The sequence below is a fragment of the Drosophila guanche genome, unplaced genomic scaffold, assembly GCF_900245975.1.
Source record: "Drosophila guanche unplaced genomic scaffold, DGUA_6, whole genome shotgun sequence".
NCBI classification, from domain to species: domain Eukaryota; kingdom Metazoa; phylum Arthropoda; class Insecta; order Diptera; family Drosophilidae; genus Drosophila; species Drosophila guanche.
Window position 1 is genome coordinate 1405695 of NW_022995752.1, and position 23655 is coordinate 1429349.

A 23655-nucleotide genomic window follows, 5' to 3' on the forward strand; every position below is an offset into this window, starting at 1 on the left:
CAGTTGGAAATTGAAATTCAGACGACAGCTTTATTTTTCAACACTGTCAGGGAAGCTCGAAAATAGGTTGTGCAACACTAAAATGTTGACAAAACATTAAAAAGCCAGAAATGCCTATAATATGAAAGAATAAACGGCTTAGAATAATTGATGGGCCAAAAATGGGCTAATGTTATAATTTTCTTTAATTGCAATAAAATCAAATTCATATTTTCTATATTGTTTGCTACAACCCTGCCAGGTAGGCCTTGAGAAATGCTTTTCATTCACCTGCAACGTCTAAGTCCAGCGGAAAGTGACAGTCAACTTTCTCCGTCCGAATACACACAACTTTGACAATTTTCCCCACAAAAATTAAACATAAAATAGTAAAAAAAAAATAGGAACAAAGCCAGCTCAGCAAGTTTAACAAACAATTAAATTCGATCTGGTGACCCAAGTCAAAATCAGTCCATTTCCCATTTGACCCAGCTCCAGTCTCATTTCGTGTGTAAGTCAGTATAAGAAACGAACAAAACGTTATCCCAAAATTTCTAAACTTAATCCCAAATAGACAAGAACCATGGCAATGACAAATGGTGCACTGACAGCGACTCCCTCCGCGGAAAGCATGAACGCCAAGGAGGAAGTCGACGGCAATGCACTAAAAGTTGAGGCCGTTGGTTCTACTTTACGCAAGGCCAGCCGGATCCCTGTGCCCATTGGCAGAACCAGCCTCAGTTATGTGAATACACGGAAGTACACGAGCACCTTGAAGCAGTCTCGCCAGTCCTTAAAGAAGAACGACTCGAATGGGAACTGTAGCAAGGACAGCATTAGCCTCAGCCCCGCGAAACCAAACGACGATTCCGGCATTGGAATGGACAACTCAATGGGAGGCAGTGTGTCCCCGGTGGGTAGCTGCTGCAGTAATCTGACTGGGATTGGCGAAACCGAGCAGGAATCTCTGAGAGCTCTCCAGCAAGCTGTGGCTGAGATGGAGGCAGATCTGAACACCATCGAAAGTGATGGGGAGACAGTCAACGATAGTGATTGTGATACCATTACTGCAGAGAATGTCGATCTGTTCAGGGACAGCCCCGAGAAGGCGGTGCAAAACGCTGTCATCGAGAAGTTGCAACAACTGCTGCCAGAGGAATTGGCACCGCTGCAGGAGCTGCTCGTGTCACCCGTGGAGAAAATGGTGCAGAAAAATGTAAAGGAACTTCTGGAAGATAAACCTCAAAAGCCCCAAGAAGTTTTACAAACTCTTAAAGTATTCAAATCGGAAAATTATCCAGAACTAGTGGAGGAATGTCTGCAGAACCTTATCAATGGTGCAGTCCACGAGGAAGAGGTACAAGCTGTAAAGATAAAGCTGCACGACCAGCTCCAACAACTGACCAAGGCCCCACTTGGTGCAGCCAAACAGCTCCAAATCGAAACGCTGCCAGGCATAGTAACCAAGGAGCAACAATTTGTGCGGGAGCACTACGAAAAAATTGAACGTCTTTTAGACTCTACTTCGCCCATGATGGCAATGAAAGCGGAGACCATGGAACAGCAAGTGTATCCACACTCCACGCCTCAGAAATTGAATGAAATTGAGGAGGATATCGCAGCACCAGTCGAAGAAATGTTACAGAAGACACAGCAAGACGATGCTGTTATATCTTTTATGTATGAAACAGATGAAAATAATTATCGCGAGGAGATGTCACCACTTATGTCTCAGCCATTTGAAGACATAATGCCACAGAAGCAACAGGACGAGCCTCCAGTAGAAAAAGCTGCGGAAGGGACACCATCGATGGCAGAGGGTGAGAAAAATAAGCAGCTGGGAGAGTCTCTACCTGTACCATCTACCAATCCTGCAGATATCGTGGATTTCCAAGATCAGATGGAGGCAGTGGAGTCCGATTTAAGTGCAGCGCTAACCACAGCAGAAGCGATCGTGGACTTGCAGGAGCAGCTCCTCGACAACACCAGTGGAGACGATGTAGAGACTAACCAATCCGATTTAGAACTAGAAGCAGATATTCTGGAGCAGGACCAGATTCCAGACCTCCTCTCTTGTTTTGTCGTGCAGCTGCCAGAAGAGGATCCACAGGGAGAGCTGGAACAGGAGCAGCACCAGGGGCAACCACAAACCAATTTGAATGCAGTGGAAAAGGTACTGGAGCAGCAAGAGGGCAACATAGACGAAACTCTATCAAGTGTATCGAACGCAACAGTGGGATTGCAACAAAACCCACAACCGACTTCAACGTGGCTGGGAGAGTACATCCAGATGTTGGATAAAAACAAAAATGGCGAGGAAATGAAAAAGCTAGTGGAAGAAATCATTCAGCTGGAAAACGAGCAATCAGAGGAGATGCCGCCAACCGCAACTCAGCCAGAGCAGATGTCACAGGAGGTGGAATCTGTTGCATCCCCTCGCCGCCTTGGCCCCTTGCTGGGGATGGCTGGTCTACGAGCTTTGGAAGGATACCTGGATGATGGTATACTGCTACAGCTGATGCAACATAATGTGGCCCCAACCGACGAAGTTCCGATTGAGCAGGAGGACCGCAGCGTGGGAGCTCAGGTTGCGGTGGAGGAGCAGGATCTCGTGGATGAGGAGACGAAGCAGGATAAGCCATGCGACAAGAAAACAAGTCGCTTTCGCGAGCTCCTGAATCTGCTCCGTGCTATCAAGATGCCAATGGAGTTTATCCCATTTGCGCTGGTCGGCACAGCCTTAAGTATGTTGATATTTTTTCGCAAAATTTAGCCCACAATAGCCAACTAACAAACAAACAAAAAATATAACAATAAATCGACATAGACAATATTCCAAGATCAAGCGCATTAAAGTCGGACAACTTACTGTTGTTGAGTTACTAAATTAAACTATATTTTAAAACAAAAATTTATTTATTTTGAATTCAAATTTAAGTTTGAAATATTAGCGGCAATGAATGCAACTCTGCGTTGAAGCCTTTTTCTAACGCTAGGTGGCGCCAAAATAATCATGCATTGACCAACACCATAAGTTATCGATTTACAGTGCCTACGACAGCTATCGGTAGTGGGCGCCACAGAGTAGAAAATATAAAAACAAAAATTTTCCGGTATATGCAGTTAAGGTGCAAGTATAGTTCGCGGAAACCAATTGGGGAGAAATAGAATGATCCACCAAACACTTTTAATTGACTGTTGGAACGGGAGAATGTCTCGTGGAACTCATAGCTCTCGTTTTCCTTTTTTCAGTGCATATGTGCCCATTCCCCACATACATATTAGGAGTAGGGAGAGGGACTTCGCGCCATTTTACATACACACGAACAAAAATTCTGCGTGACTATTGAACTATTAATGCCTTAACATAATATTCACCTGCATTTTTACCACGATCTGCCATGTTTGTGTTTGTATGCCTCTGTTGAGGCCGCCGCAAGCAAACTACGCAAATGGTTTACACTCAGTATTTATTTATTACCTTGTAATTATTTTTCCTCTAGTCACCGGCATTTTTGAAAACAAAACTTCCAGCACTTGATCATGCTTTGTGGGTAACTGTGCTGGAAAACATAAGTCTCTCTGCCGGCATGAAGCAACTATAAAGGAGGACCCGTCGGCTTTTTAGAGGGAAACGTAACAATGCTGTCAATAAGTGCGAGTAAAAGGGCTCTCGCTGTAAGTGTGAGTGAAACGACAATGGAGTGTGCGCCTGAAGCACTGAGCTCAGGGGGAAATGACCCGAGGAACGCTGCCGACGACGAGTCCTCCTTTATAGTTTCTTCATGGTCGGAACTAACCATACAGTATAGTAGATTCGACTTTTAGAGTACCCCACCATGGTATGTGGAATAGTGCGTGTAGGACACGCAGCCAACGATGAATATGTATTGCTTGTTATTTTTTAGCGCTTCAAACTGGCTTTACACTGAACGTAATGTAAGTGTTGGTGCGTTGACTTGCTGAACTGCGATGGAACGACAATTCGTTTTGATGATTTGATTTTGTTTTCGGGGCTTGGCGTATGAACCTGACCTCCCTCAACATGTGCAGAATGATGGTTGGGGGTTTGTGGCCGAACCCTTGGGGGTTGGAAAAAAATAAATACACCAATAAAAATTGTTATTGTATTTGTATGCCGTAATTGTTTTAAACGCAAATTTTATACTGCTTTATTCAAAATTGCATGCATATTATGGAAACCCCGTCGCTTCTCGACTTCGTTGATGCCGTATTATCAACATTGTTACCAAATCCATCTTTTACAAACAAATCTTTTCAGATAAATATAAATACATATATATGTATGTATATATGCATATACATATGTATATATATATGTATTAACACACAACATTCCAATAGCTGTTCTCGCAGTCGTTTATGTTCTCGACTTCATGTTCGCTTTAATTGTTAGCGCTTGAAGCCTTTTCCATTTTTATACCCGGTACTCGAACAGTAAATAGAGTATATTGTATTTGTGCACAAAGTGAATGTATGTAACGCACAGAAGGAAACGTTTCCGACCCCATAAGGTATATATATACTTGATCAGCATCAATAGCCGAGTCGATAGAGCCATGTCTGTCTGTCCGTCTTGTTTGTCGGCTAGTTCCTAGACACTCTAGAGCTAAAGCCACCAAATTTTGGCTCCAGTCTGCTATATGCTCACACTGAAACCAGTGTATTTTAAAAATTAGCCCCGCCCCCTTCCGCCCCGGCAAAAGGGCGAAAACCTCCCAAACCTACAGTTTTGAAAATAAAAGAAAACTCAAAATTCCGTAGGGAATGACCATATCTATCAGATCACTAAATTGGGATCCGATTGGATCATAATTGTGGCCACAATGAAGAAATTAATTTGCAGTGGCTAAACCCACCCCGTCCCGCAGCTTATATTTGTTTTTTGCACATTCTCTCATTCACACTCTGCTTCGCGCAGACACGTCTCTGCCTCTGCCCTTACTCTGCAGTGTGTGGCTCTAGGGGAGGGTGGCGTACTAAAGGAGCGTTGGCGTGAGTAGTGTTGTTGATGTAGATGACATATGAAGAAAAAAAATGTACAATTTGACAAATAACCGCTAAGGTGCAGATGTAGTACTGAGTGCCGGGTATAAACGTTGTGACGCGTAAGAAGCGTCTCACACGTCCCTTCTCGTTATATTTATGTTTTTGATTAAGTATTTGTGGAATAAGCTGCATTTTGGGTGAGTGTTTGTGGATAAAGCAGCATATTCGAATAGGACTAAGAGACTCGTAGGAATAAGAGACCTGCAGTACTTAGAAGTAGAAATCTAAGTTTGTGCGGCTGCCTCTTCCCCCTTTTCGGGAATTGTGTGAGTAGAGCGTGTGCGTGAAGTGAGCGCAGCAGCGTACATATAAATACATATACATATTTACGCGCTGATTTTTTATTTCATTATTCATTTATGTACCATATCAGTGTGTGATAATTTCAAAAATATTGCGGATTAATATTATAATTTACTATGTAGTCCGTTATTAAAAAAGACATCAGAAAAACCGGTAGGAGATACATTATTTCTTCCTGTCTTTGTGGTTATAGAAATAGTTCGTCCGATTTCCCTGTGAGGCTATTTACATTTCCAAAATATACATTTTTTTAAATGGATTTAGGCTTGTAATGTAGATAGAAGGATTGTAAAAAAATGTTCACGTGTCTGCGAAAGGCATTTTGCGGCTGGGTGGTTAGGAAGCCTTAGACTAAAACCGAATGAAATTCCAACATTAAACTTATCTGAAAATTCATCATTAACTCCATTCAACGCAATAGGACAATTTGAGAGGACCAAAAAATTAGTTTGGCTGATGTGCCAGTGCCAATTTAAAACGATGTAGAGCAACTGTGCGTAAAAGAAGCGCCTGAAGCTCCATTTCAAAATAATGAATCGGTTGATATTGATTTTTGTGAGAACTGCTTAAAAAAAGATCAAAACGAGGCATATTATGGGAAAAAATATTATGAGATATTGGCTAATCAACGAAAAAGGGAGGTAGGCTTTTACAAATTGAAGAAGCAAGTTTTGTCTCGCAAGAACAGGCGTCTCAGAATTAGAAAGCCTAACTCAAAATCAAGTATTATTCCTATAATTGCCAAGCTGTCTCATGTTTCTGAGGAGGCAAAAACTGTTTGTATCATGCTTTTAAAAAGACATTGCGCTACAGCCCCGCAGCAAAGGGAATTGCCCAAAATATTAACTTTTACTCGTCAAGGACTTATGAATACGTTCGAGATGTTTTACATTTAAAGCCCCTGATTTACTCATCAACCTCAAGAACATTTTTGAAGGAATGAGTGCTAAGGGAAGAGCAGCAGTGCTTTTATTTGATGAAATTAAAATCAGACTAGGTCTTCAGTATAATATTGCACTCGATGAAATTCAAGGCTTCAAAAATGATTGCAAAAATACAAAAAGGCTTTTGGGACAGCAGTCTGCGCTTTCATGATAAGAGGCCTATTTGATAACTGGAAATATGTGTTAAGCTACACCGTTTCTGCCAACGGGATAAAACACGATGCCCTATTGGAGAAGCGACGGCTAATATTGAGCAAGCATAATCCTTAGGGCTTAATGTAAGAGCAGCTATCTGTGACCAGGGATCAAATAATAGAGCTGATTTCAGAAGACTGGGAGTTGACATTAAGAGACCCAGTTTTAATGTTAGTAATAAATAAATATTTGCGATAGACGATGTGCCACATTTGATAAAATAGATAAGGAACATCGTCCGTAAAAGAAATCTTTATACCCCTGATGGCGTTGTTTCATGAAAGTAGTCGATGAATTGTGTGAAATCGACTCCAGAAACTCATCTCGACATGTAGTACTGAGTACTGAGTACCGGGTATAAAAGTTGGGACGCGTAAGATGCGTCTGAAACGTCCCTTCTCGTTTTTATTGCTACATCGAAATTAAATCAGAACCCGATAGAAAATCTGATTTATTTAATCAGAACTCGCGGAGTCACTGATAATAATCCCACGATGTATGAATTTAATGCAATAATAAGTAAAATGCTTTCTATGAAAGTTCTGGCGTCTAGCACAGTATCTGGGAACTGTTCTCCCGACGAAGACACTATGTTGCTTAACATTGTCAGTGAAATTGGGTCAAGTCAATAGCCATTTCCTTTTTTAAAGCATTGATGACGATGACTGCGAGTCAACTGATGAGGACTTGGAGTTAGAGTTATCTTTAAAAATCCGATGGGGTACGTTCTCCTTCTGAGTATTTGATAATCAATAAAAATATTTGCTATGTCAGCAGCATTGTAAAACTTAAAGATCCTTCTGATGACTTTTTACATTAGTTACAATTAATTTTCATATTTTTAGTAAGCATTTCGAGACAAAGTATTACCAATTCAATTTAAAAAGAAACAGTCAAAAAATGTTTAATAATAACTTCAAAAATAGATAAATATGCAGACTGGTATAAACCTTCCGATCCGTGTTATGCAAACCGAAATCATCTGCTTAATCAGTTTGTTTTGATTTGGATTAGGAAAAATTGTAAATGGCTAACGGACAGAATGATAGGCAGTCAAAATCCAAAGTCATACGAGAAGAAACTCAAAATATTGCGGCAGTTGGATTCTTCATGGTAGACTCTAGTAGGCTTATTAGGTATCGGTGTTTAGGTTACATTATGTTAGGTTAGGATTATAGGGCTATATTCCAGACGTTTAGTCTATGTTTAATTTTCGTTTTTCTTATTTTTTGCGTACATTTTTACAAATTCGCCTCTACAAATCCATACTGAAGCCTGTTTGCACCTACGCTATACAGCTCTGGGTGACTGCTATCAACTCAAATATTGAGATACTTCAGCGTTACCAATCAAAAACTTTGCGACACATTGTCAATGCTCCGTTTTACGTATCTAATGAAAACATACACAACAATCTTAATATTCCAACCATTAAAGAAGAAATAAAGAAAACTAGTAAGAAATACATCGACAGACTCCACAACCACGAAAATAATTAAGCCCTAAGTCTATTAGACAATAGCTTAACAGTGAGAAGACTGAAAAGATACCACATTCTCGATCTCCCCGATAGATAAATCCAACAAACTGAAAAGATGTTATATATAATAACAGGGCTCATTGGAAAACTGCTATTTCTGTTAATTTAATATTAATTGTACAATTTACTTATTGTTTAAACAGATTGTAAATATAAGGAGAGAGATAAAAAAAAAATTGTATAGTAACAAGTTTGCTGTTGAAAGCCGCCAGGGCGATGACATACTATTTGGCTGAAGATGTGAAGGGAATGCATGCTCCTTCTTCCTCTTGGTCAACCATATGCCTCGTTGAGAATCGGCTCTGAGGAAGTGTGGCTGCTCAAATGGGCGTGTTTGTGTAAGGAGTATAATGCATGATCTTCCTCTGTCTGTTGCTCAACCATATGCCTCGTTCAGAATCGGCTCTGAGGAAGTGTGGCTGCTCAAATGGGCGTGTTTGTGTAAGAAGTAATATAATGAATGCTCTATCTCTTGCTCAACCACATGCCGCGTGCAGTATTGTGCTCTGAGAAATATGGCTGCTATAAGGGCGTGTTGGTGTGAGAAGTGATATATTGCATTCTCCTCATATCTGTCACTATCCATACAGTTTATAGAGGCATCAGATATACTTTTAATATGCGCAGGAGAGAAAGGCTAGAGCAGACAAAATTTAAGCAAAACAATTAAATTCTGTTAATTACTTGTTAGTGTTAAAAACATAACATTATAACAACAAAAATTAAGTAACATTAAAATTTTAAAATACAAAATATTCTTATTCTTCCATTAAATAGAAGTTTGTCATAACGTCTATAACGTTTAACGTATGTATTTGTATGGCCTCCATCTTGTTGAGTGCGACAAAATCTAACGTTTCTCAAATATCTCAATTTCATTCATGACTTTTAAAAATTTAGCCGTTGCAATAGCCGATAAGGGTCTTCAAATTATCTCTCATCAGAACAGACTTGAATTCCAGAGCTAACTGTATTTGAAAATACATTTAAAAATATATTATGTTCATTCAACTGAAATGGTTGAGGCGTGATGTGGTCTTGCGTTAATTTATGTGCTGGGCGAACTGTATTTTCTTTATTAATTTTATAAAAATGTTCAATAACTTTTGATTTCGCAACACCTTCTGGTGTCTCGATATCAAAGATCAAAAAGTTCGCTCTAACCCTTCTAAAATATGAACATAGTCATATATGACTAGAGCAGGGCTCGACACCCATACAGTGACGAGCGCTTGTGTGTGTAGCTAAAACACGAAGATGCCTACGCCGAAACCGGTTTCTTGCTTTACACTGCACGCAACTATTTGTGGTTGATGCTGCAATTATTTCGTGTTGAAACTTTCAAGGAAAAAAAAAGTTTGAAGCAAAATATTACAAGCAAGAAGAGACGTGTAAGACGCTTCTTACGCGTCACAACTTTTATACCCGGCACTCAGTACTACATCGGCACGTTAGCGGTGCTTTGTCAAATTTTAAATGTTTTCTTCATCTGTCATCTACATCCACTTCTCACACCAACACGCTCCGTTAGCTCGCCGCCCTCCCTAGACCCACACACTGCAGACTCGAGGCAGAGCCAGAGGCAGCGCCCGCACACAAAAAAAAAACAAAAATAAGCTGCGTGACGGGGTGGGCAGTCCGTCTGTCTGCCTGTCTGTCCGTCCGACTTGTTGAGCGCCTAGTATGCAGAGACTTTAAGAGCTAGGGCCACCAAATTTTACATCCATATGCTCACACTGTTACAAGTGTATTTCAAAAAGGAGCCCCTTCCGCCCCCGTAGGGAATGACCATATCTATTAGATCAACAAATTGGGATCCGATTGGATCATTATTATAGCCACAATGAGGAATGAATTTCCAGTGGCTAAACCCACCCCGTCCCGCAGATTATATTTGTTTTTGGCAGATTATCTCATTCACACTCTGCTTCTGTATTATGCGTCCTCTGCCGTCCCTCTGCCTCTGCCGATTTTTAACCCACCCTGTCCCTTAGCTTATTTTTGTTTTTTTTTCTGTGCGGGCGCTGCCTCTGCCTCTGCAGAGTGTGTGTGTGGGTCTAGGGAAGGGGGTGACCTAAAGGAGCGTGTTGGCGTGAGAAGTGTTGTAGATGTAGATGACAGATGAGGAAAAAATGTCAAAGTTGACAAATAACCGCTAAAGTACAGATGTAGTACTGAGTGCCGGGTATAAAAGTTGTGACGCGTAAGAAGCGTCTCACACGTTCCTTCTCGTTTTTCTTTGCAAAAGAAAGAAGTTAACACAGTCCCAAAACCCCAATTATATTGCACAAATTAAAGAACTCCCCTCCAAAACCACTCGCTTGTGCAGTTTCACAAAATAAATTTTCTTTTGTTCTTTTATTTGTCATATAATGTCATAAGGTATACAATCCAATAAAAACGGAGTATTCATTATATGCCAAAATGCTTCTCAATCGGATTTAATTATTGCTTCAGTGCTAAAAGTCTTTGCAAGCTAGTAATATCAAAAAGAATATCAAAATAAAGGAATATGATTTTAAATTACGGTATATTTCCTGTATATATTATTAAAATGAGGATTAATTCGGTATATTTTTGAGGGTCGTGCGGTATATTTGATAGATAAATGCGCGGTTACACTGCCGACCGATTTTATGCGGAATTAGTGGAGGAAATTGCAATATTGATAAGAAACAACATTACTTAATTTGCCAGCGAGGCGTACAACAAGCCAATCTCTTGAGACCATTAACCATAAATTGCTTATCAGTCCGAATGAGGCATTAATCGGCTCTCGGGCACAGCAGCAGCGTTCAAAATTCATCGTGTGCCGCTGCAGTCGTGGTGTTTTGTTATTGAAGCAAAATAAAAAAATATAAAACAAGATTAAAAATAAACCACCACCTATTCGGTTCAGTTTTCGGGCAGGCTGACGCACTCGGAAAAAAATGCATGTTCCGCTGGTGAACGAGTCTCCGTCGCCGTCGCACAAGTGCAGGGAAAAGTGCGACTAATTGTATTCGCCACATAAACTATAGTATAAAAGCGGAATTGGAAAATTAGGTCGTCGTTTGTTGTTGCTCTTGGAATCAAAATTATTTGGTAAGTTTCGCTGTCAGGCCAGACCAATGATTAGCTTACAGTTTCCATTAACTTGCAGTGGCTTGGCTTAAAAGTTAAAACAATCGGACGGACGGACCACGGGCCCAAAGAGAAGTCAACAAAAACGACTTTGAGAGAGAGACGAGGCGACGCACACGAAATAATTATAACAACACGTTCAAAGTGAAGGTCAACGTCACAACGGCGACGACTAAGGCAACGACACCAGCGGCAACTCCGGCTGCCGAAAACCAAAGTGAACGGCGCCTTCCCTCGAGCTAGCGATTTTCAGCCTGGGCAACCCCTCCATAACCACATCCACTGCAGCACAATGTCTCCGACAGGCATGTCCAAATCCACATCCATACCCTTCTCCTCCGCCCAGCGGCTGGTGTTCACATTCCTACTGGCCCTGCTCATCATGGTCGCCAGTGTACTCAGCAGTGACACCGCCATGCCGACACAAAACATGTCCCATAAGGAGAGAACGGAGCTAAGGTAAGAGTCAAGGATAGTCAGGGTGCCTAAATGATATTCATCATACTATTATTTTTCGGTCTTTGTTTTTACAGGGAAGAGGCGCGCGACATGTTCTACCATGCGTATCGTGCGTACATGGAAAACGCCTATCCAGCCGACGAGCTGATGCCTCTCTCCTGCAAAGGGCGCTACCGGGGCGTGACACCCTCACGGGGCGACATGGATGACATACTGGGAAAGTGAGTGTGGAAATGAGCGCAAGTTGAGCTCGAAATGTAATTATGGATGTGTGTTGCAGTTTCTCCATGACCCTGGTGGATACTCTGGATACCCTGGTGCTGCTCGGTGACTTTACAGAGTTCGAGCATGCCGTCAAATTGGTCATTCGTGATGTCCAGTTCGACAGCGACATCATTGTGTCGGTGTTTGAGACAAACATTCGGATGGTGGGCGGCCTGCTGTCGGCTCACATTCTCTCCGAGTACCTGCAGAAGCAGGTGGACGTGATGCACTGGTACAAGGGCGAGCTGCTGGAGATGGCCCGCGAGCTGGGCTATCGTCTGCTGCCGGCGTTCAATACGTCCACAGGGATACCGCATGCGAGGGTAAACCTGCGCAACGGCATGAAGGATCCCATGCTGAAGAAGTCACGCGAGACATGCACGGCCTGTGCCGGCACGATTCTGCTGGAGTTTGCTGCCCTGTCGCGTCTCACAGGGGATCCCATATTTGAGGTGCGCGCCCATGCCGCCATGGATGCGCTGTGGAAGCTGCGCCATCGCGGCTCAGATCTGATGGGCACCGTCCTGAACGTCCACTCCGGCGATTGGGTGCGCCGCGACTCGGGCGTGGGTGCCGGCATCGACAGCTACTACGAGTATTTGTTTAAGTCGTACGTCCTGCTTGGCGACGACAAGTATCTGGCGCGTTTTAATCGCCACTACAATGCCGTGATGAAGTACGTCAGCGAGGGACCCATGCTGCTGGACGTGCTAATGCACAGGCCGCACGCCAAGTCCAGGAACTTCATGGACTCACTGCTGGCCTTCTGGCCGGGCCTCCAAGTACTGTCTGGTGATCTGAAGCCAGCAGTGCAGACCCACGAGATGCTCTACCAGGTGCGTTAATCAGTTTTAATTACTTTGAAATATGTTATTGATTATGTTTACTCTTTGAAATAGGTCATGCAGATGCACAAGCTCATCCCGGAAGCATTTACCGTGGACTTTCAGATCCATTGGGGCCAGCACCATCTGCGGCCCGAGTTCATTGAGTCCACGTACTTTTTATATCGCGCCACGGGCGACCACCACTACCTGCAGGTGGGCAAGCGAGCGCTGAAGACTCTGCAACAGTATGCCAAGGTCTCCTGCGGCTATGCGGCTGTGAATGATGTGCGGACGGGCAAGCACGAAGATCGCATGGACTCGTTCGTCCTATCCGAGACATTCAAGTATCTGTTTCTCCTGTTCTCCGAGCCGCAGGATCTGATCATCAATGTGGATGAGTTTGTCTTCACCACGGAAGCACATCTGCTGCCCCTGTCGATTGCACAGCTAGGGAATGCCACGTTTAGTGAGTGCTCTCGGGGATCTCTTAAAGATTATATGTTACTTATAGAATCCCCCTACAGGCTTTCGGCAATCGGACGAGCACAATGTACTCGACTTCATGCGCACCTGCCCCAGCTCCAATAAGCTTTTTCCTGAGAAAGTACGCAAACCATTGCGCAACTTCATTACGGGCTCGTGTCCGCGCACCAGCAGTGGCAAGCGACTCAGCGCCCTGGATTTTCAGGCAAGCAATGCGGATCATTTGCGAGCTGTTTACGACATGGGCATCACCATGGTTTCGGTAGGGGACCGCAGCCAAGGCAAGGTGCGACTGTTTCATAGTTTCTATAATGTAAGTTTTTCGTTCTGTTTTGCACTTTTTATTTTTCCTCTTTTGTTTTGGTTGCGTTTCAACATTATAAGTAATGCCTCCTCTCCTCGCTTTACTGGTTGTTATCATAACCTATATTCTGTCCACCCAAAAACAGGCCAAGAGTCACGAGGAGGGAGAAATGGGACTGCAGTTTATGCAGGAAATGCTGGAGCTAACAAAGATTCAGAGCATGAATCAGTTGGCGCAGTTGCAGGTGAGTAAATGAGTCCATTAAAAGCTAAAATAAATATATTTCCATAATTTTAAAGGCCGTGGCTTATGCCACTGATGAGAAGCTTCAGGATTGGACTGCTCTGATGGCCGGACCTTCGCACTTTAGTCCAGAGCTGATTGGTGAGCAGTTTGTGGAGGGCGACGTCATACTGGCCAATCCGTTGCGAGCCTGCGGCGAGAAACTCAATCAGGTGGAGGATGGCGCTGATGATGCGAGGGGCAAGGTTCTGGTGGCCGAACGCGGCGATTGCACTTTTGTCAGCAAGGCACGACTGGCGCAAAAGGCCGGCGCTGTGGCTTTAATTGTCTGTGATAATGTACCAGGTTCTTCCGGCGAGACGCAACCGATGTTTGCCATGTCCGGCGATGGCACCGACGATGTACTCATACCCGTGGTCTTCATGTACAACGTGGAGTTCAATAAACTGGCGGCGGTAATGAAGCGGCGCGAGCACCCGCTCCGTGTGCGGATCATGCAAATGGTGGAGTTCAAGCGCTGGCAACTGGCCAAAGAGGGGCGGCAGAACGGCACGACGGCATCGGCCCAAAAGCCGGACAGGGAATTGTAGTGGCTGCACTCCACCCACCCCACCGTAAACGCTTCAGCTTCAGCGGCTCCCGAAAGTGGCTTTCGCAAATCCCCTATTTGAAAGAATATCAATGGAAATTTCAACATTCGTAATTTGTACATTTTGGCCGCTTAGTCGCAACTATATTATAAAATTGTTGTACTTTACTAGACACGTAAGGATACCCCCCCGCACACCCGTAAACGGAACCACTTGAGCTAGCCGTAAATTTTAGTACTTTCCTCTTCGGGAGAGTTTTTTTTTCTTTCATTTGCATTTTGTGATTCGGTTCGGCACAACTCTCTCAGGTTGGCAATTGGCTTTCAAGTAGCTGCAACTATTGCCGGGCCGATCGAACAACTTCAGATATTACCCACACACATGGTACATACACTGTACGAGTGTAGTTCCGCAGCTTCCCCTTCCAATTTTTATATCGAGTTTTACTTTCCGTGTAAGTAAATCTTTTGTACATACAAACATTAGATGTTAGTAGAAAAAAAAAGTACTAATTAGTGTTTAGTTTTAAGCGCAACTAGATTACTAAGTAATAAGTCGATAACGAGAAGCCAATCTGTAGTTGAAATTGTTAAGTTCATATACCAAAATAGTTTAAAATATACGAGAATTTGATAAAACCAAACCAATTCCTCTCTCTTGTGATTCGTGTGCATGAATCAAATGTAAAAAGTCTTAGGATTCCCCATTTTTGACTCGCTGATCTTCCCCTACAAACTCTTTGGCGAGAGGGAAGAGTCGAGAAGGAAACAATAATTATACAGTTATAGATATATTTGAAAGGGGATCCATTTAATGACATTCGGCTTGTGGTTTCCATTTTGGTTTTTTTTAGTCACTTAACTTATTGTATGACACTCATTTCTACTGCTAGACTCGGTTCCATTTCGCGAGCAGTAGATCAAATGTAGATACTATTTCTATACTTAGGAGCTAGAACTACTTTGACTAATTTTCAATATGTCTAGAGTTTTGTTTTCCTTTAAGAAAAGTTCAAGTTCAAATTAAAAAAATTAAAAAACGAAAACGCCAATGAAATAAAAAACACTTAGATGATACAAAATGGATGACTTAATTAAGGCCGACTTAGAATTAGGACTTAGACTAGAGGGGATGGGAGTAGAGTGAACTAATGATGTATCGGATATTACATACCTTCAAATATATAAACGACGAGTGGGTCAGGGTTTGGGTGTGGGTTGTGGTTGTACATCTGTGGGATTTATGAATATTACATTTCAGATTTAGACGCCATTACAAATCGCTCAAGGGACAGGGACAGATGAGGCTGAGGCACTCTTGTGGGGTTCATACTGGTACGGGCATGGACAGGATTGAAGCAGCTAAAGACATGGGCGACTGGCTGCTGTTCATAATCTGTTGCTGCTGCTGCACGGCCAGTTGCAGCATGTGGTTGGCGATGCTGTCTACGGTGAGGGTGCGCTGTGTCATCTCGATAACCTGAGACTTGTGGCGCGCATAGAACCGCAGCGAACCATTGCCCTGCGGTGCCACGTACGTCAACTGCCTGGGATCGGCGGAACTTATCCAAATCTCATCGCCTGTGATGGCCTTGAGGATCAGGTGATCGCCCGTGTTGACGGCCTGAAGTTGCTCATTGAACTGTGGTGCGGGCAGACGGTGAACCTGCAGCAGACGATGCGAGGGCGTCGCATGCGACAGCTCGCAGGCAATTACGTGCACCTCGGAGGGTTTGTCCGACTGCTCATGCGACTCGATGTGCTGATAGAGGACCAGTATGCTGCTCTGGTCCATGTCGAAGCTGGGATAGTGCATGGCGGTCAGGCTGCGGCCCAGCGGGCAGCAGAGGTCATAGTTCATCAGCGTGTCTCCGCTGCGATGGTCCCAGATCGTGATGCGCGTCTGACCATAGCCAATAAGGCGATCCTCCGTGAGGCACTCAATGTGCTTCAGTTCGTGGCGCAGCTGCTTGAACTCGCGTATCGAGGCCAGCGTGTCCAGCGTGGGCGTCAGCGAGTACTTGCAGATGCCAGAGCGTGGCTTACCCATAACTACCTCCTGCTGCCAGGCTACCACAAAGTAGCGAGACTCTGTAATGCTTGTGAAAATCACATGTGAACCGTCACTACAGTAGCAAAGAGAGGAAACATCAATGATAGTTGTTGGATTATTGTATTTTAATTTGCAAGACTCACCAGCTGACCGCATCCAGGTGCACGGAATGCATCTTGGGACGCAGCTCCTCCTCGCAGTAGTAGTAAATGTTCACGTGCAGTGAAGTCAGCGTGACTTCCCGCTTGTGGTGGTCTAGCGGATGGCAGCGCATCTCCACGTACACAGGCGTCGAGTTGTGCACGCAAAGCCTGTTCCCGAACGGCGCAAACACCTCAGCGTCTGTAAAGGGAGTTAAAGTAGAAATTAGGAAAGATATAGAAAAGATATATCATGTGGATTACCATTTGTAATGCGCCTCAGTTTGCCCAGATTCACCCAACGCGGGCCACGTTCAAAGTCTTCATCTGCATGAGATTGCTCAGATTCGGTGGCTTGCGATTCGGTGCCTTGGCCACCTGAAAGTATCGAGTGTGTGGATGCTCCAGTGTTCTGTGCCGCGGTGGAGTTTGGGCTTCGTGGCTTGTGCAAGACATTGAAGACCTTCGAGTATTTCCAAAAGCTGACGCAGTGCTCCTGCAGTACTATCAGCTGGTCCAGCTCATAGTAGATGTACAACACCTTGCCGTGTTTGCCCGCCAGCGGGTTGCTTAACATACGAGATCCATCGCTCAGTCGCACCATGCCACCGGGGGGAAGGGCACGATTTATGTCGGTATATAGTCCGGAAGTTTCCGTTTGTTGCGACGGCCGACGACGTGAGAAATGTAGCTCCTTCTCTGGTTCCTTCTTTCCGCCTTCTGTTCTGCCCATTGGCTGATAGATCAATGCGGGTTTGGACAAACTTGCATACTGGGCTTGGGCATGGGCATGGGCATAGTTTGAACTGTTTTTTTGACTATATTGGGTATAGCCCGAGGGATTGGCCTGCATGTAAAGCTCTTGTGGCTCTTGTTGTTTAGCAAATTGACGGGAACTTAACATATAGCGACCCACTAGGTCCTTAGCTGGGGATATAGGCGCGTGGGTTGCGAAAAACCCTTGGGAATCGTCCATCAAGCCATGGATTTGAAGTGGATCAGCAGTAACATGCATTAAACTGGATAAGTGGGCAGCTGGCAAAGGGCCTGCCGCAGTTTGAACAGACGCCTTGGTCTCAGCCCCTGGTAGAGTCTGAGCTCGCTCACGCCTGGCGCTCTTTGGGAGTGTAACCCCAGCATCTACTGTCAAAGCGTTGGTGTCCCTTGCTGCCATATTTGTTGGAGTGTGCGGTGGTGTAGCAGGAGCCGTCTGCTGCTGCTCGAGGCGATGCTGTTCGGGCAACTTCTTCTCCTGGGTGTCGGTGGGTTCCGGTGGTTTCTTTGCGTTGCCCTTGGCCGATTTCTTTGCGGCTGCTCTTGCGGCGGTGCCGCCGCTTAGTCGTTTGCCCTTGCCCTGAGCAGCCGTATCCGTGAGGGCATAGCTCTTCAGCAGATTGACCTTTCTATTGCGCAGCAGCTTCGAATTCATGTGCGTCGTGGAGCGTGTAACCAGGTCCCGTGTGCGTGCAGGAGCGCCCGCTTTAGGGGTGGTTGCTGCACCCGCCGTGGTCCTTGGTTTCTTGCTTTCCGGTTGACTCTTACGGGGAGCCTTGGAGGTTTGCGCTTGGTTTTTAGTTAGCTTTGGATTGTACTTCAACTGGGTTCTGTCTGGGCTGGAGCTCTCCAGAGAGGGACGCGGCCCGTCATAGCTCGTAGTTTCGACAATGCGCTTGGGAGAGGACGTCAGCGTTCGCGCTCGTGTACGCTGCTTTGGTGATGACTCTGGCAGCACTTCTGGCGGTGCATTGCTCATCGCTTCGACAATGTAGATGGATGGCTTCGACTCACGTGCCTGTCGCAAGCGCTTCTGCATGCACTCCAGCCTCACCACTTCAGACCTGGAGCATCTGTTGTCCTCCGCTCGCTTGAGGCTCTGCTGCTGCAAGGTCTCCAGCAACTGGTCCTGGGTGGGTGTGGGAGCAGCACAGATCTGGGCAAAGACCTGCGCATCAACCAAATCAGACTTTAAGCATCTATTGTCAGCATTCTCCTCCGCTTCCTGGTCCTCCGCATCGGAGGCTAATGGGCGATCGCCCTGTGCCCTATAGTATTGGTCGTACTCGTGTGTGGACTGGCGCTGCTCTTCAGCGGCTGCAGCTGTGCCTTGCTCTTCTGTGCTCTGCTCACTGCTGGTGTTCAACGCTACATTTTGTTGTAGCTGAAGCTGAAGCTGCTGCTTTCTCTCCTTCCGCTTGCCACGCACATCGCTGCGCATCCTGTCCAGCTGCTCCTGCGGCCGCACTCTCAGCGAGCGTCGAGCCACCGTGCTGTTGGCCAGCTCCCGCATGGCTGTGGCCACCGCATTGGCCGTGGACATCTCCGTAAGTCCCAGATAGTTGCAGAACTCTTGCTGCTCGTAGAACATGGCATCGTTGGGGCAATCGCCAAAGGCGACAGCATTCAGTCCAGCCCTCATGCCATGCGACACATCTATGGGGAAAACAAAGGATGATTAGATTACATAATGGTTTCCCGCTCGAATTATACTCTTACCGAATGGAGGAAGGAGACTCTCCTCAAATCGGGAATGTTGCTGCTCCAGCAGTAGCTCCTGTTGCTGTTTCGTCACCTTCTTTCCCATCATTCCAAAGACAACGTCCACCAGCTCACGGTCAGCTGCAGTTTCCGTGGATATAATGGCTGGTGGCATGTCATTCATTGCCTGTGCTTCGGGTGCGGCAGCAGGGGCTGGAGATTCTGCGGAGGCAGTGGATACTGAGGCCACTGGCAGCGGTGCCAGATCTGCTGTGGAAGTTTCCTTTGTGGCCAGTCGCTGGACTGATGTCTGCGTCTGAATTGTCTTCATGTCGGGTGCGATTTTGGGCCCCTCCTCCTCCTCCTCCTCCTCCTGCTGCTGCTGCTGTTGCAGTTCTTCCTCCTGCACCGAGGTGAGTGCCTGCAGTTCAACCTCCGGTGTGAGGGTGACAACAGACGGATTGTCTCCGCCCACCTCGTAGCAATCGTCCTCGTCATCGTCGAGAACAATGGTATCCTCTGTGTGCAGCACATGCAGCTGTCGTCGCTGAATGAGAGGCTTCTCCTGAGCGGACGTTCCTTGACTGGGGCTGGCCCGGCCATGGTCCACTGTCGACTGGGCTGGACTCCGCATGAACTGGCGGTTGACCTTTTCCATATTTCGCTCCAGTGTCTCGCGAAACTCGTTGAAGCTGTGGTGTTTGGAAGCCATGGAAGCCTCGTGCTGCTCAAAGTTGGCTTGAAAGTTCTCTACATCCTCGACAGCCTCACAGTCGTGGGTGGTGGCCATCTCCCAGGTCGCCACCTTCTCGCTGAGACTCATCTGCGGCTGTGCCTGACAAATGGTCGCCAGACGCCGGTCCATGGCCTCCGCGAAGAGAGTGTTCTTCAGCAGTGGCGGATACTTGCGCTTAGCTGGCTGCATTTTTCTATGTCGATCGTCCTCGCCCAGGCCCAGATCGTCATCGTAGTCGAAGTTGTCGCTGCCATTGGGCGTGGACGAGGAGCTATTTGGAAACTGTGTGGGGCTGCTGTGCTCGGGCTGCTCCTCCTCAATGTCGCTGATGACTATTGGCTGCTCTGCGTCCATCTCTGGGACATGCTCTAGAGGTAGCTCCTGCTCCAAGGGAAGCTCTTCCTCCAGGGGAAGCTCCTGCTCCAGGGGAAGCTCCTGCTCGAGCTGCAGCTGATGATGATGATGACGGTGCTCCTGCTGGTTATTATCCTCTTCCTCGCCCTCGTTGTCGTGGTCTTCCAGCTCGTGGTCGTACACCTGACATATATCGGGGCGCTCTTCCTCCAGTGGAGTGTCGTCCACAAAGTTTGCGTTCTCATGCTCATTGTCATTGTGCGCCTCCTCGCCCTCGCCCTCATCTTCTTCGACCAGCTCATGATGATGGACCATGGGCTGGTCCAGGGCCGCATCGCTCAGATAAACATTGTTGCCGGCCTCCATGCGCGTCTCCTCCTCATCCTCGTCCCCTGCCACGCCATCGATGTAGCCCGAGCCGTTCAAATGATGCCGGAGAAGCGCTCCATTGCCGGACATAAGGTAGGCCTGCTCGTTCTGAGTGGAGACTATTATCTCGCAGCAGTGCTCCTCGGCTAGGACAATTTCGCCGTCCACATCCTCGTAGACAACACACTGCTCGGTGCCGCTTGGATCAACCATTTCTAGAGCTTGTTCCTCGGAATGCGGCAAAATCTCAAACATATGAGAGTCGACGAGGCTGCCGTTGGTCAGCAGAACTCCTGGATTTGCGGATACCGATTGCATAAAGACCACACCCGAGTCTGTGGCCTCCTCTGGAGAATCTAAAAAGGAATGCAGTTAGCACAAAAACCATGTGCTTAAGATTGGGGAAAAACTAACCATTAATTTCGATTATTTCACAGCTCATTCGCGCCCTTTTGGGTGGCGTGCAGGCCGAGTAGTGTGCAGCTTGTAGATCTTCGCCCTGTGACTGCGATATTGTGCGAATGAGTCCGTAGACGCCATGGTCCACGTTCTCCACTGTGGAGGGGTCGTCCTTTTCGGGCCAGCCATGAAGCTCGGTGCCATCGCTCGATATTAGACTGCAAATCTCGGAGTCGTCGGAGATTATGTGCAGCAGGCTGTCCACAGCAGGGTCCAGCAGTTGCTGCTCATTCGCGTTGTGTTCCCGGCTAAAGTGGGCCCGTTCTTCATTGGCCGCTTCACCGCCCAGAGGGCCTGGGCCGACTTGTGCTTGTTCCACCGATACGCCACCTCTCGACGCGATGATGTCGAGCCAGCGCTCCTCTGCCTGCGCGTAGGCCCTGTCCCGCCTGGACATTGTATTAATTCACGACGAATCGATTAAACTTGGAGGATTGAATAATGGTAGCAATTGTGGAATATTTTTTTTGGGAAACTACACGTGAAATTTAAAAATCTTTGCTCAACTCTATGTACGAGATAAAAAATAATGTCTGAACTGCGAATGGCTGCACAACATGATTGTCGACGCCCGCCTTGTTAGGATATTTTTGTGCGTGTAGCAACGCACATAGTTCGTGTATTTTTTGGCAGCAACAAATTATTTTTATTTCTTGTGATTACTTTTAATTACACCTCTAATTTTCTTATTTTGTTATCGTTCCTGCCAAAGGTCGTTACATAACACTGGCCCTTTTGACGAAACATTTGATTGGCTGAAAGTGAAAAAAGTATACAAGTTTTTTTTCGACATAGAATTTCAAAGTACATGGCGGGATGGAATGTAATAAGAAGTAAATCTTAAGATCTTCAAGGCAATGTTCTGGGCAGGGAGTTGATAAATATAAGAATATAATTTGATAATAAGTCCGCCGCCAGAATGTCTCAAAATTTTGGAAACAACGAACACTTCTTTTTCCAGAGCCCCCAATTCCCGGGGGGAGGTCCATGCATGTCCGAACAATTTTGCCAAAGACCTACATACCTAACATCAGGCTTGAGGACGGGCAGCACAGACACACATGCCAGCAAGGAAAAGACCAACGACAACTCTTTATCCATGCACTCTATGATGACTCTGTCAAAGACAACGGACAACCGTCTTACTTCAAAAGATTTGTCAAACTCCCTCAGGGATTCGCAGATGCGCCAGGGTTTGTTTATGCACAGCAGTGTCCAGGTCACTGCAACAACATGCGACACACTAAGGCTTGCTATCTTATTGAAAAGCCATAGCCAAAAGCTTTTTCGCAGAGACTACAAAGCCTTTGCCCTTTGACAGGACATCAAAAATGCCCGGAAGCATGTTTGAGAAACACTCGCCTAGTGCCTCTATGCAAAAACGGCTGTACTGGAATTAGTATGGGATAACTAAATAACATTCAATTTTAAAATTATTTTTAAATTTAATTATTGATTTCCCTCTCAATTGTATTGCTTTAAATCAAGTACGTATTGTCTTGAAGATTCTAATATTTAAGATTCTTCCTACTTCCCGCCAATTATTTTGAAATAAATACTCAAAAATAAATACTTTTAATACTTTTTCTGCGTTTTTGGAAAGTATTGCATTGTCCAGACAATGGCATTTATCGATATACGATAAATCGATACGAACACACAAGTATTGGTAAGCGCTGACAACAAATTGCGGTGCATCAAGCGACAATCTTACAAGACTTTGAAAAAAAAGTACTAGGAGATCTCTATAGACCCAGGACATATACGTGGGTGCATTGAGATTTGCAATTGAATTGCCATGAGTTCTCCGCAAGCTTCCCCCGTTTACCGTACGTCAGTAGAGCAAAAAAGGCACGCTCAAGATGTGGCCAAGAGACACCGTATGGGCATGCCGAAACTGCGCGATATGTTGCGTGAGGTAATGAAATTTATAATCCATTTCACTTAACAATTTTATTTCATTATTTGTCACTCTCAGAAGTACCGCAAGCGTATAATAGAGACTCGCACAAGACTAATAGATTCTAACCGCACAATACAATTGGTAAGTGAATGAGTGCAAACTAGAGAACTAGAGAAACATATTGAACAATCATTTTGCGCTCGCAGGATGAACTAAAAGACTTTCTTCGCACGGAACTTAGCGAGCTTGAGAAAGATCTGGAGCTGGAACAGAACCTTCTGGATGAATTACTTTCTGATGTCAACGAATGGTATGCTTTGGGTGAACAACATTTGGAAACGTACGTGGAGCCAGACGAGCCAGTGCACCAAAATATGCTGTGCCCTGTCTGCCTTCTAAAACCATTGAAACGGCAGGAAACTGTCTACCAGTGTGAGTGCGGAATTCAGTTTGAGCACACATCTAACATGGAAGAACTGGAGAAATTGCTGCAGCAACAAATTGCATCACATGAAACTAAGTGTACTCAAGCACTGCGTTTTTTTATAGAGCCTTCTACAGGTCACCTCTACAATATGTGTGGAAGCTGCGATTACTTCTCATCTGTTTAGTTTTTTGACCAGGTAATTCAGTTTATGTTAAAACCGTTCCTTTTTAATACTAAATATATTTTATATAAAAACAAACATTTCTAGATTTAATTTAATGATATCTATACAATCTGTGAAAAATGCGAATATTCCTAAGTTATAACGTTATATTTTTTGTAAACCTATTAAAAGATAGACCTTAAAATTAGCCACCATTCTACAAAATTAATACATCTAATTGTAAAAATTAAAT

The 23655-nt window shown here is 45.2% G+C and overlaps 4 protein-coding genes across 7 annotated transcripts; 3 read left to right on the forward strand and 1 right to left on the reverse strand.

Moving 5' to 3' along the window:
- The first annotated feature begins 296 nt into the window (after positions 1-296).
- Positions 297-2890, forward strand: LOC117588053. 3 transcript variants are annotated; one of them, XM_034279110.1, is made up of 3 exons: positions 298-490; positions 554-1799; positions 1857-2890. In XM_034279110.1, the coding sequence occupies exons 2-3, from the start codon at positions 563-565 to the stop codon at positions 2750-2752; spliced, it is 2133 nt and encodes a 710-aa protein (XP_034135001.1). In that variant the 5' UTR covers positions 298-490; positions 554-562; the 3' UTR covers positions 2753-2890. The 3 variants fall into 3 exon arrangements, with proteins under 3 accessions (XP_034135000.1, XP_034135001.1, XP_034134999.1); XM_034279109.1 differs by having other exon boundaries at positions 297-494; positions 554-2890; XM_034279108.1 differs by having other exon boundaries at positions 554-2890.
- A 7784-nt stretch (positions 2891-10674) lies between these two features.
- Positions 10675-14967, forward strand: LOC117588052 (ER degradation-enhancing alpha-mannosidase-like protein 3). Of its 2 annotated transcripts, none has more exons than XM_034279107.1 (8): positions 10675-11115; positions 11174-11613; positions 11688-11834; positions 11894-12713; positions 12777-13170; positions 13229-13473; positions 13637-13735; positions 13791-14967. In XM_034279107.1, the coding sequence occupies exons 2-8, from the start codon at positions 11447-11449 to the stop codon at positions 14322-14324; spliced, it is 2406 nt and encodes an 801-aa protein (XP_034134998.1). In that variant the 5' UTR covers positions 10675-11115; positions 11174-11446; the 3' UTR covers positions 14325-14967. The 2 variants fall into 2 exon arrangements, with proteins under 2 accessions (XP_034134998.1, XP_034134997.1); XM_034279106.1 differs by having other exon boundaries at positions 10676-11115; positions 13229-13500.
- A 428-nt stretch (positions 14968-15395) lies between these two features.
- LOC117588050 lies at positions 15396-21561 on the reverse strand. Its single transcript, XM_034279101.1, has 5 exons — positions 20865-21561; positions 19010-20806; positions 16781-18946; positions 16520-16718; positions 15396-16449 (listed from the first exon to the last, which is right to left on the reverse strand). The coding sequence occupies exons 1-5, from the start codon at positions 21304-21306 to the stop codon at positions 15651-15653; spliced, it is 5403 nt and encodes a 1800-aa protein (XP_034134992.1). The 5' UTR covers positions 21307-21561; the 3' UTR covers positions 15396-15650.
- Positions 21562-22588: 1027 nt separating this feature from the next.
- LOC117587634 (RIP-like protein) lies at positions 22589-23631 on the forward strand. Its single transcript, XM_034278502.1, has 3 exons — positions 22589-22827; positions 22888-22953; positions 23019-23631. The coding sequence occupies exons 1-3, from the start codon at positions 22708-22710 to the stop codon at positions 23421-23423; spliced, it is 591 nt and encodes a 196-aa protein (XP_034134393.1). The 5' UTR covers positions 22589-22707; the 3' UTR covers positions 23424-23631.
- Positions 23632-23655: the final 24 nt, after the last annotated feature.

Coding starts and splice junctions, on each gene's coding strand:
- LOC117588053 (XM_034279109.1), top strand. CDS start 563: ATGGCAATGACAAATGGTGCACTGACAGCGACTCCCTCCGCGGAAAGC.
- LOC117588052 (XM_034279106.1), top strand. CDS start 11,447: ATGTCTCCGACAGGCATGTCCAAATCCACATCCATACCCTTCTCCTCC. Junction 11,835..11,893: donor ATGGATGACATACTGGGAAA/GTGAGTGTGGAA, acceptor TGTGTGTTGCAG/TTTCTCCATGACCCTGGTGG. Junction 13,501..13,636: donor TGTTTCATAGTTTCTATAAT/GTAAGTTTTTCG, acceptor ACCCAAAAACAG/GCCAAGAGTCACGAGGAGGG.
- LOC117588050 (XM_034279101.1), bottom strand. CDS start 21,306: ATGTCCAGGCGGGACAGGGCCTACGCGCAGGCAGAGGAGCGCTGGCTC. Junction 20,807..20,864: donor TGAAATAATCGAAATTAATG/GTTAGTTTTTCC, acceptor ATTCCTTTTTAG/ATTCTCCAGAGGAGGCCACA. Junction 16,450..16,519: donor CACCTGGATGCGGTCAGCTG/GTGAGTCTTGCA, acceptor TTGCTACTGTAG/TGACGGTTCACATGTGATTT.
- LOC117587634 (XM_034278502.1), top strand. CDS start 22,708: ATGAGTTCTCCGCAAGCTTCCCCCGTTTACCGTACGTCAGTAGAGCAA. Junction 22,828..22,887: donor TGCGCGATATGTTGCGTGAG/GTAATGAAATTT, acceptor TGTCACTCTCAG/AAGTACCGCAAGCGTATAAT. Junction 22,954..23,018: donor CTAACCGCACAATACAATTG/GTAAGTGAATGA, acceptor TTGCGCTCGCAG/GATGAACTAAAAGACTTTCT.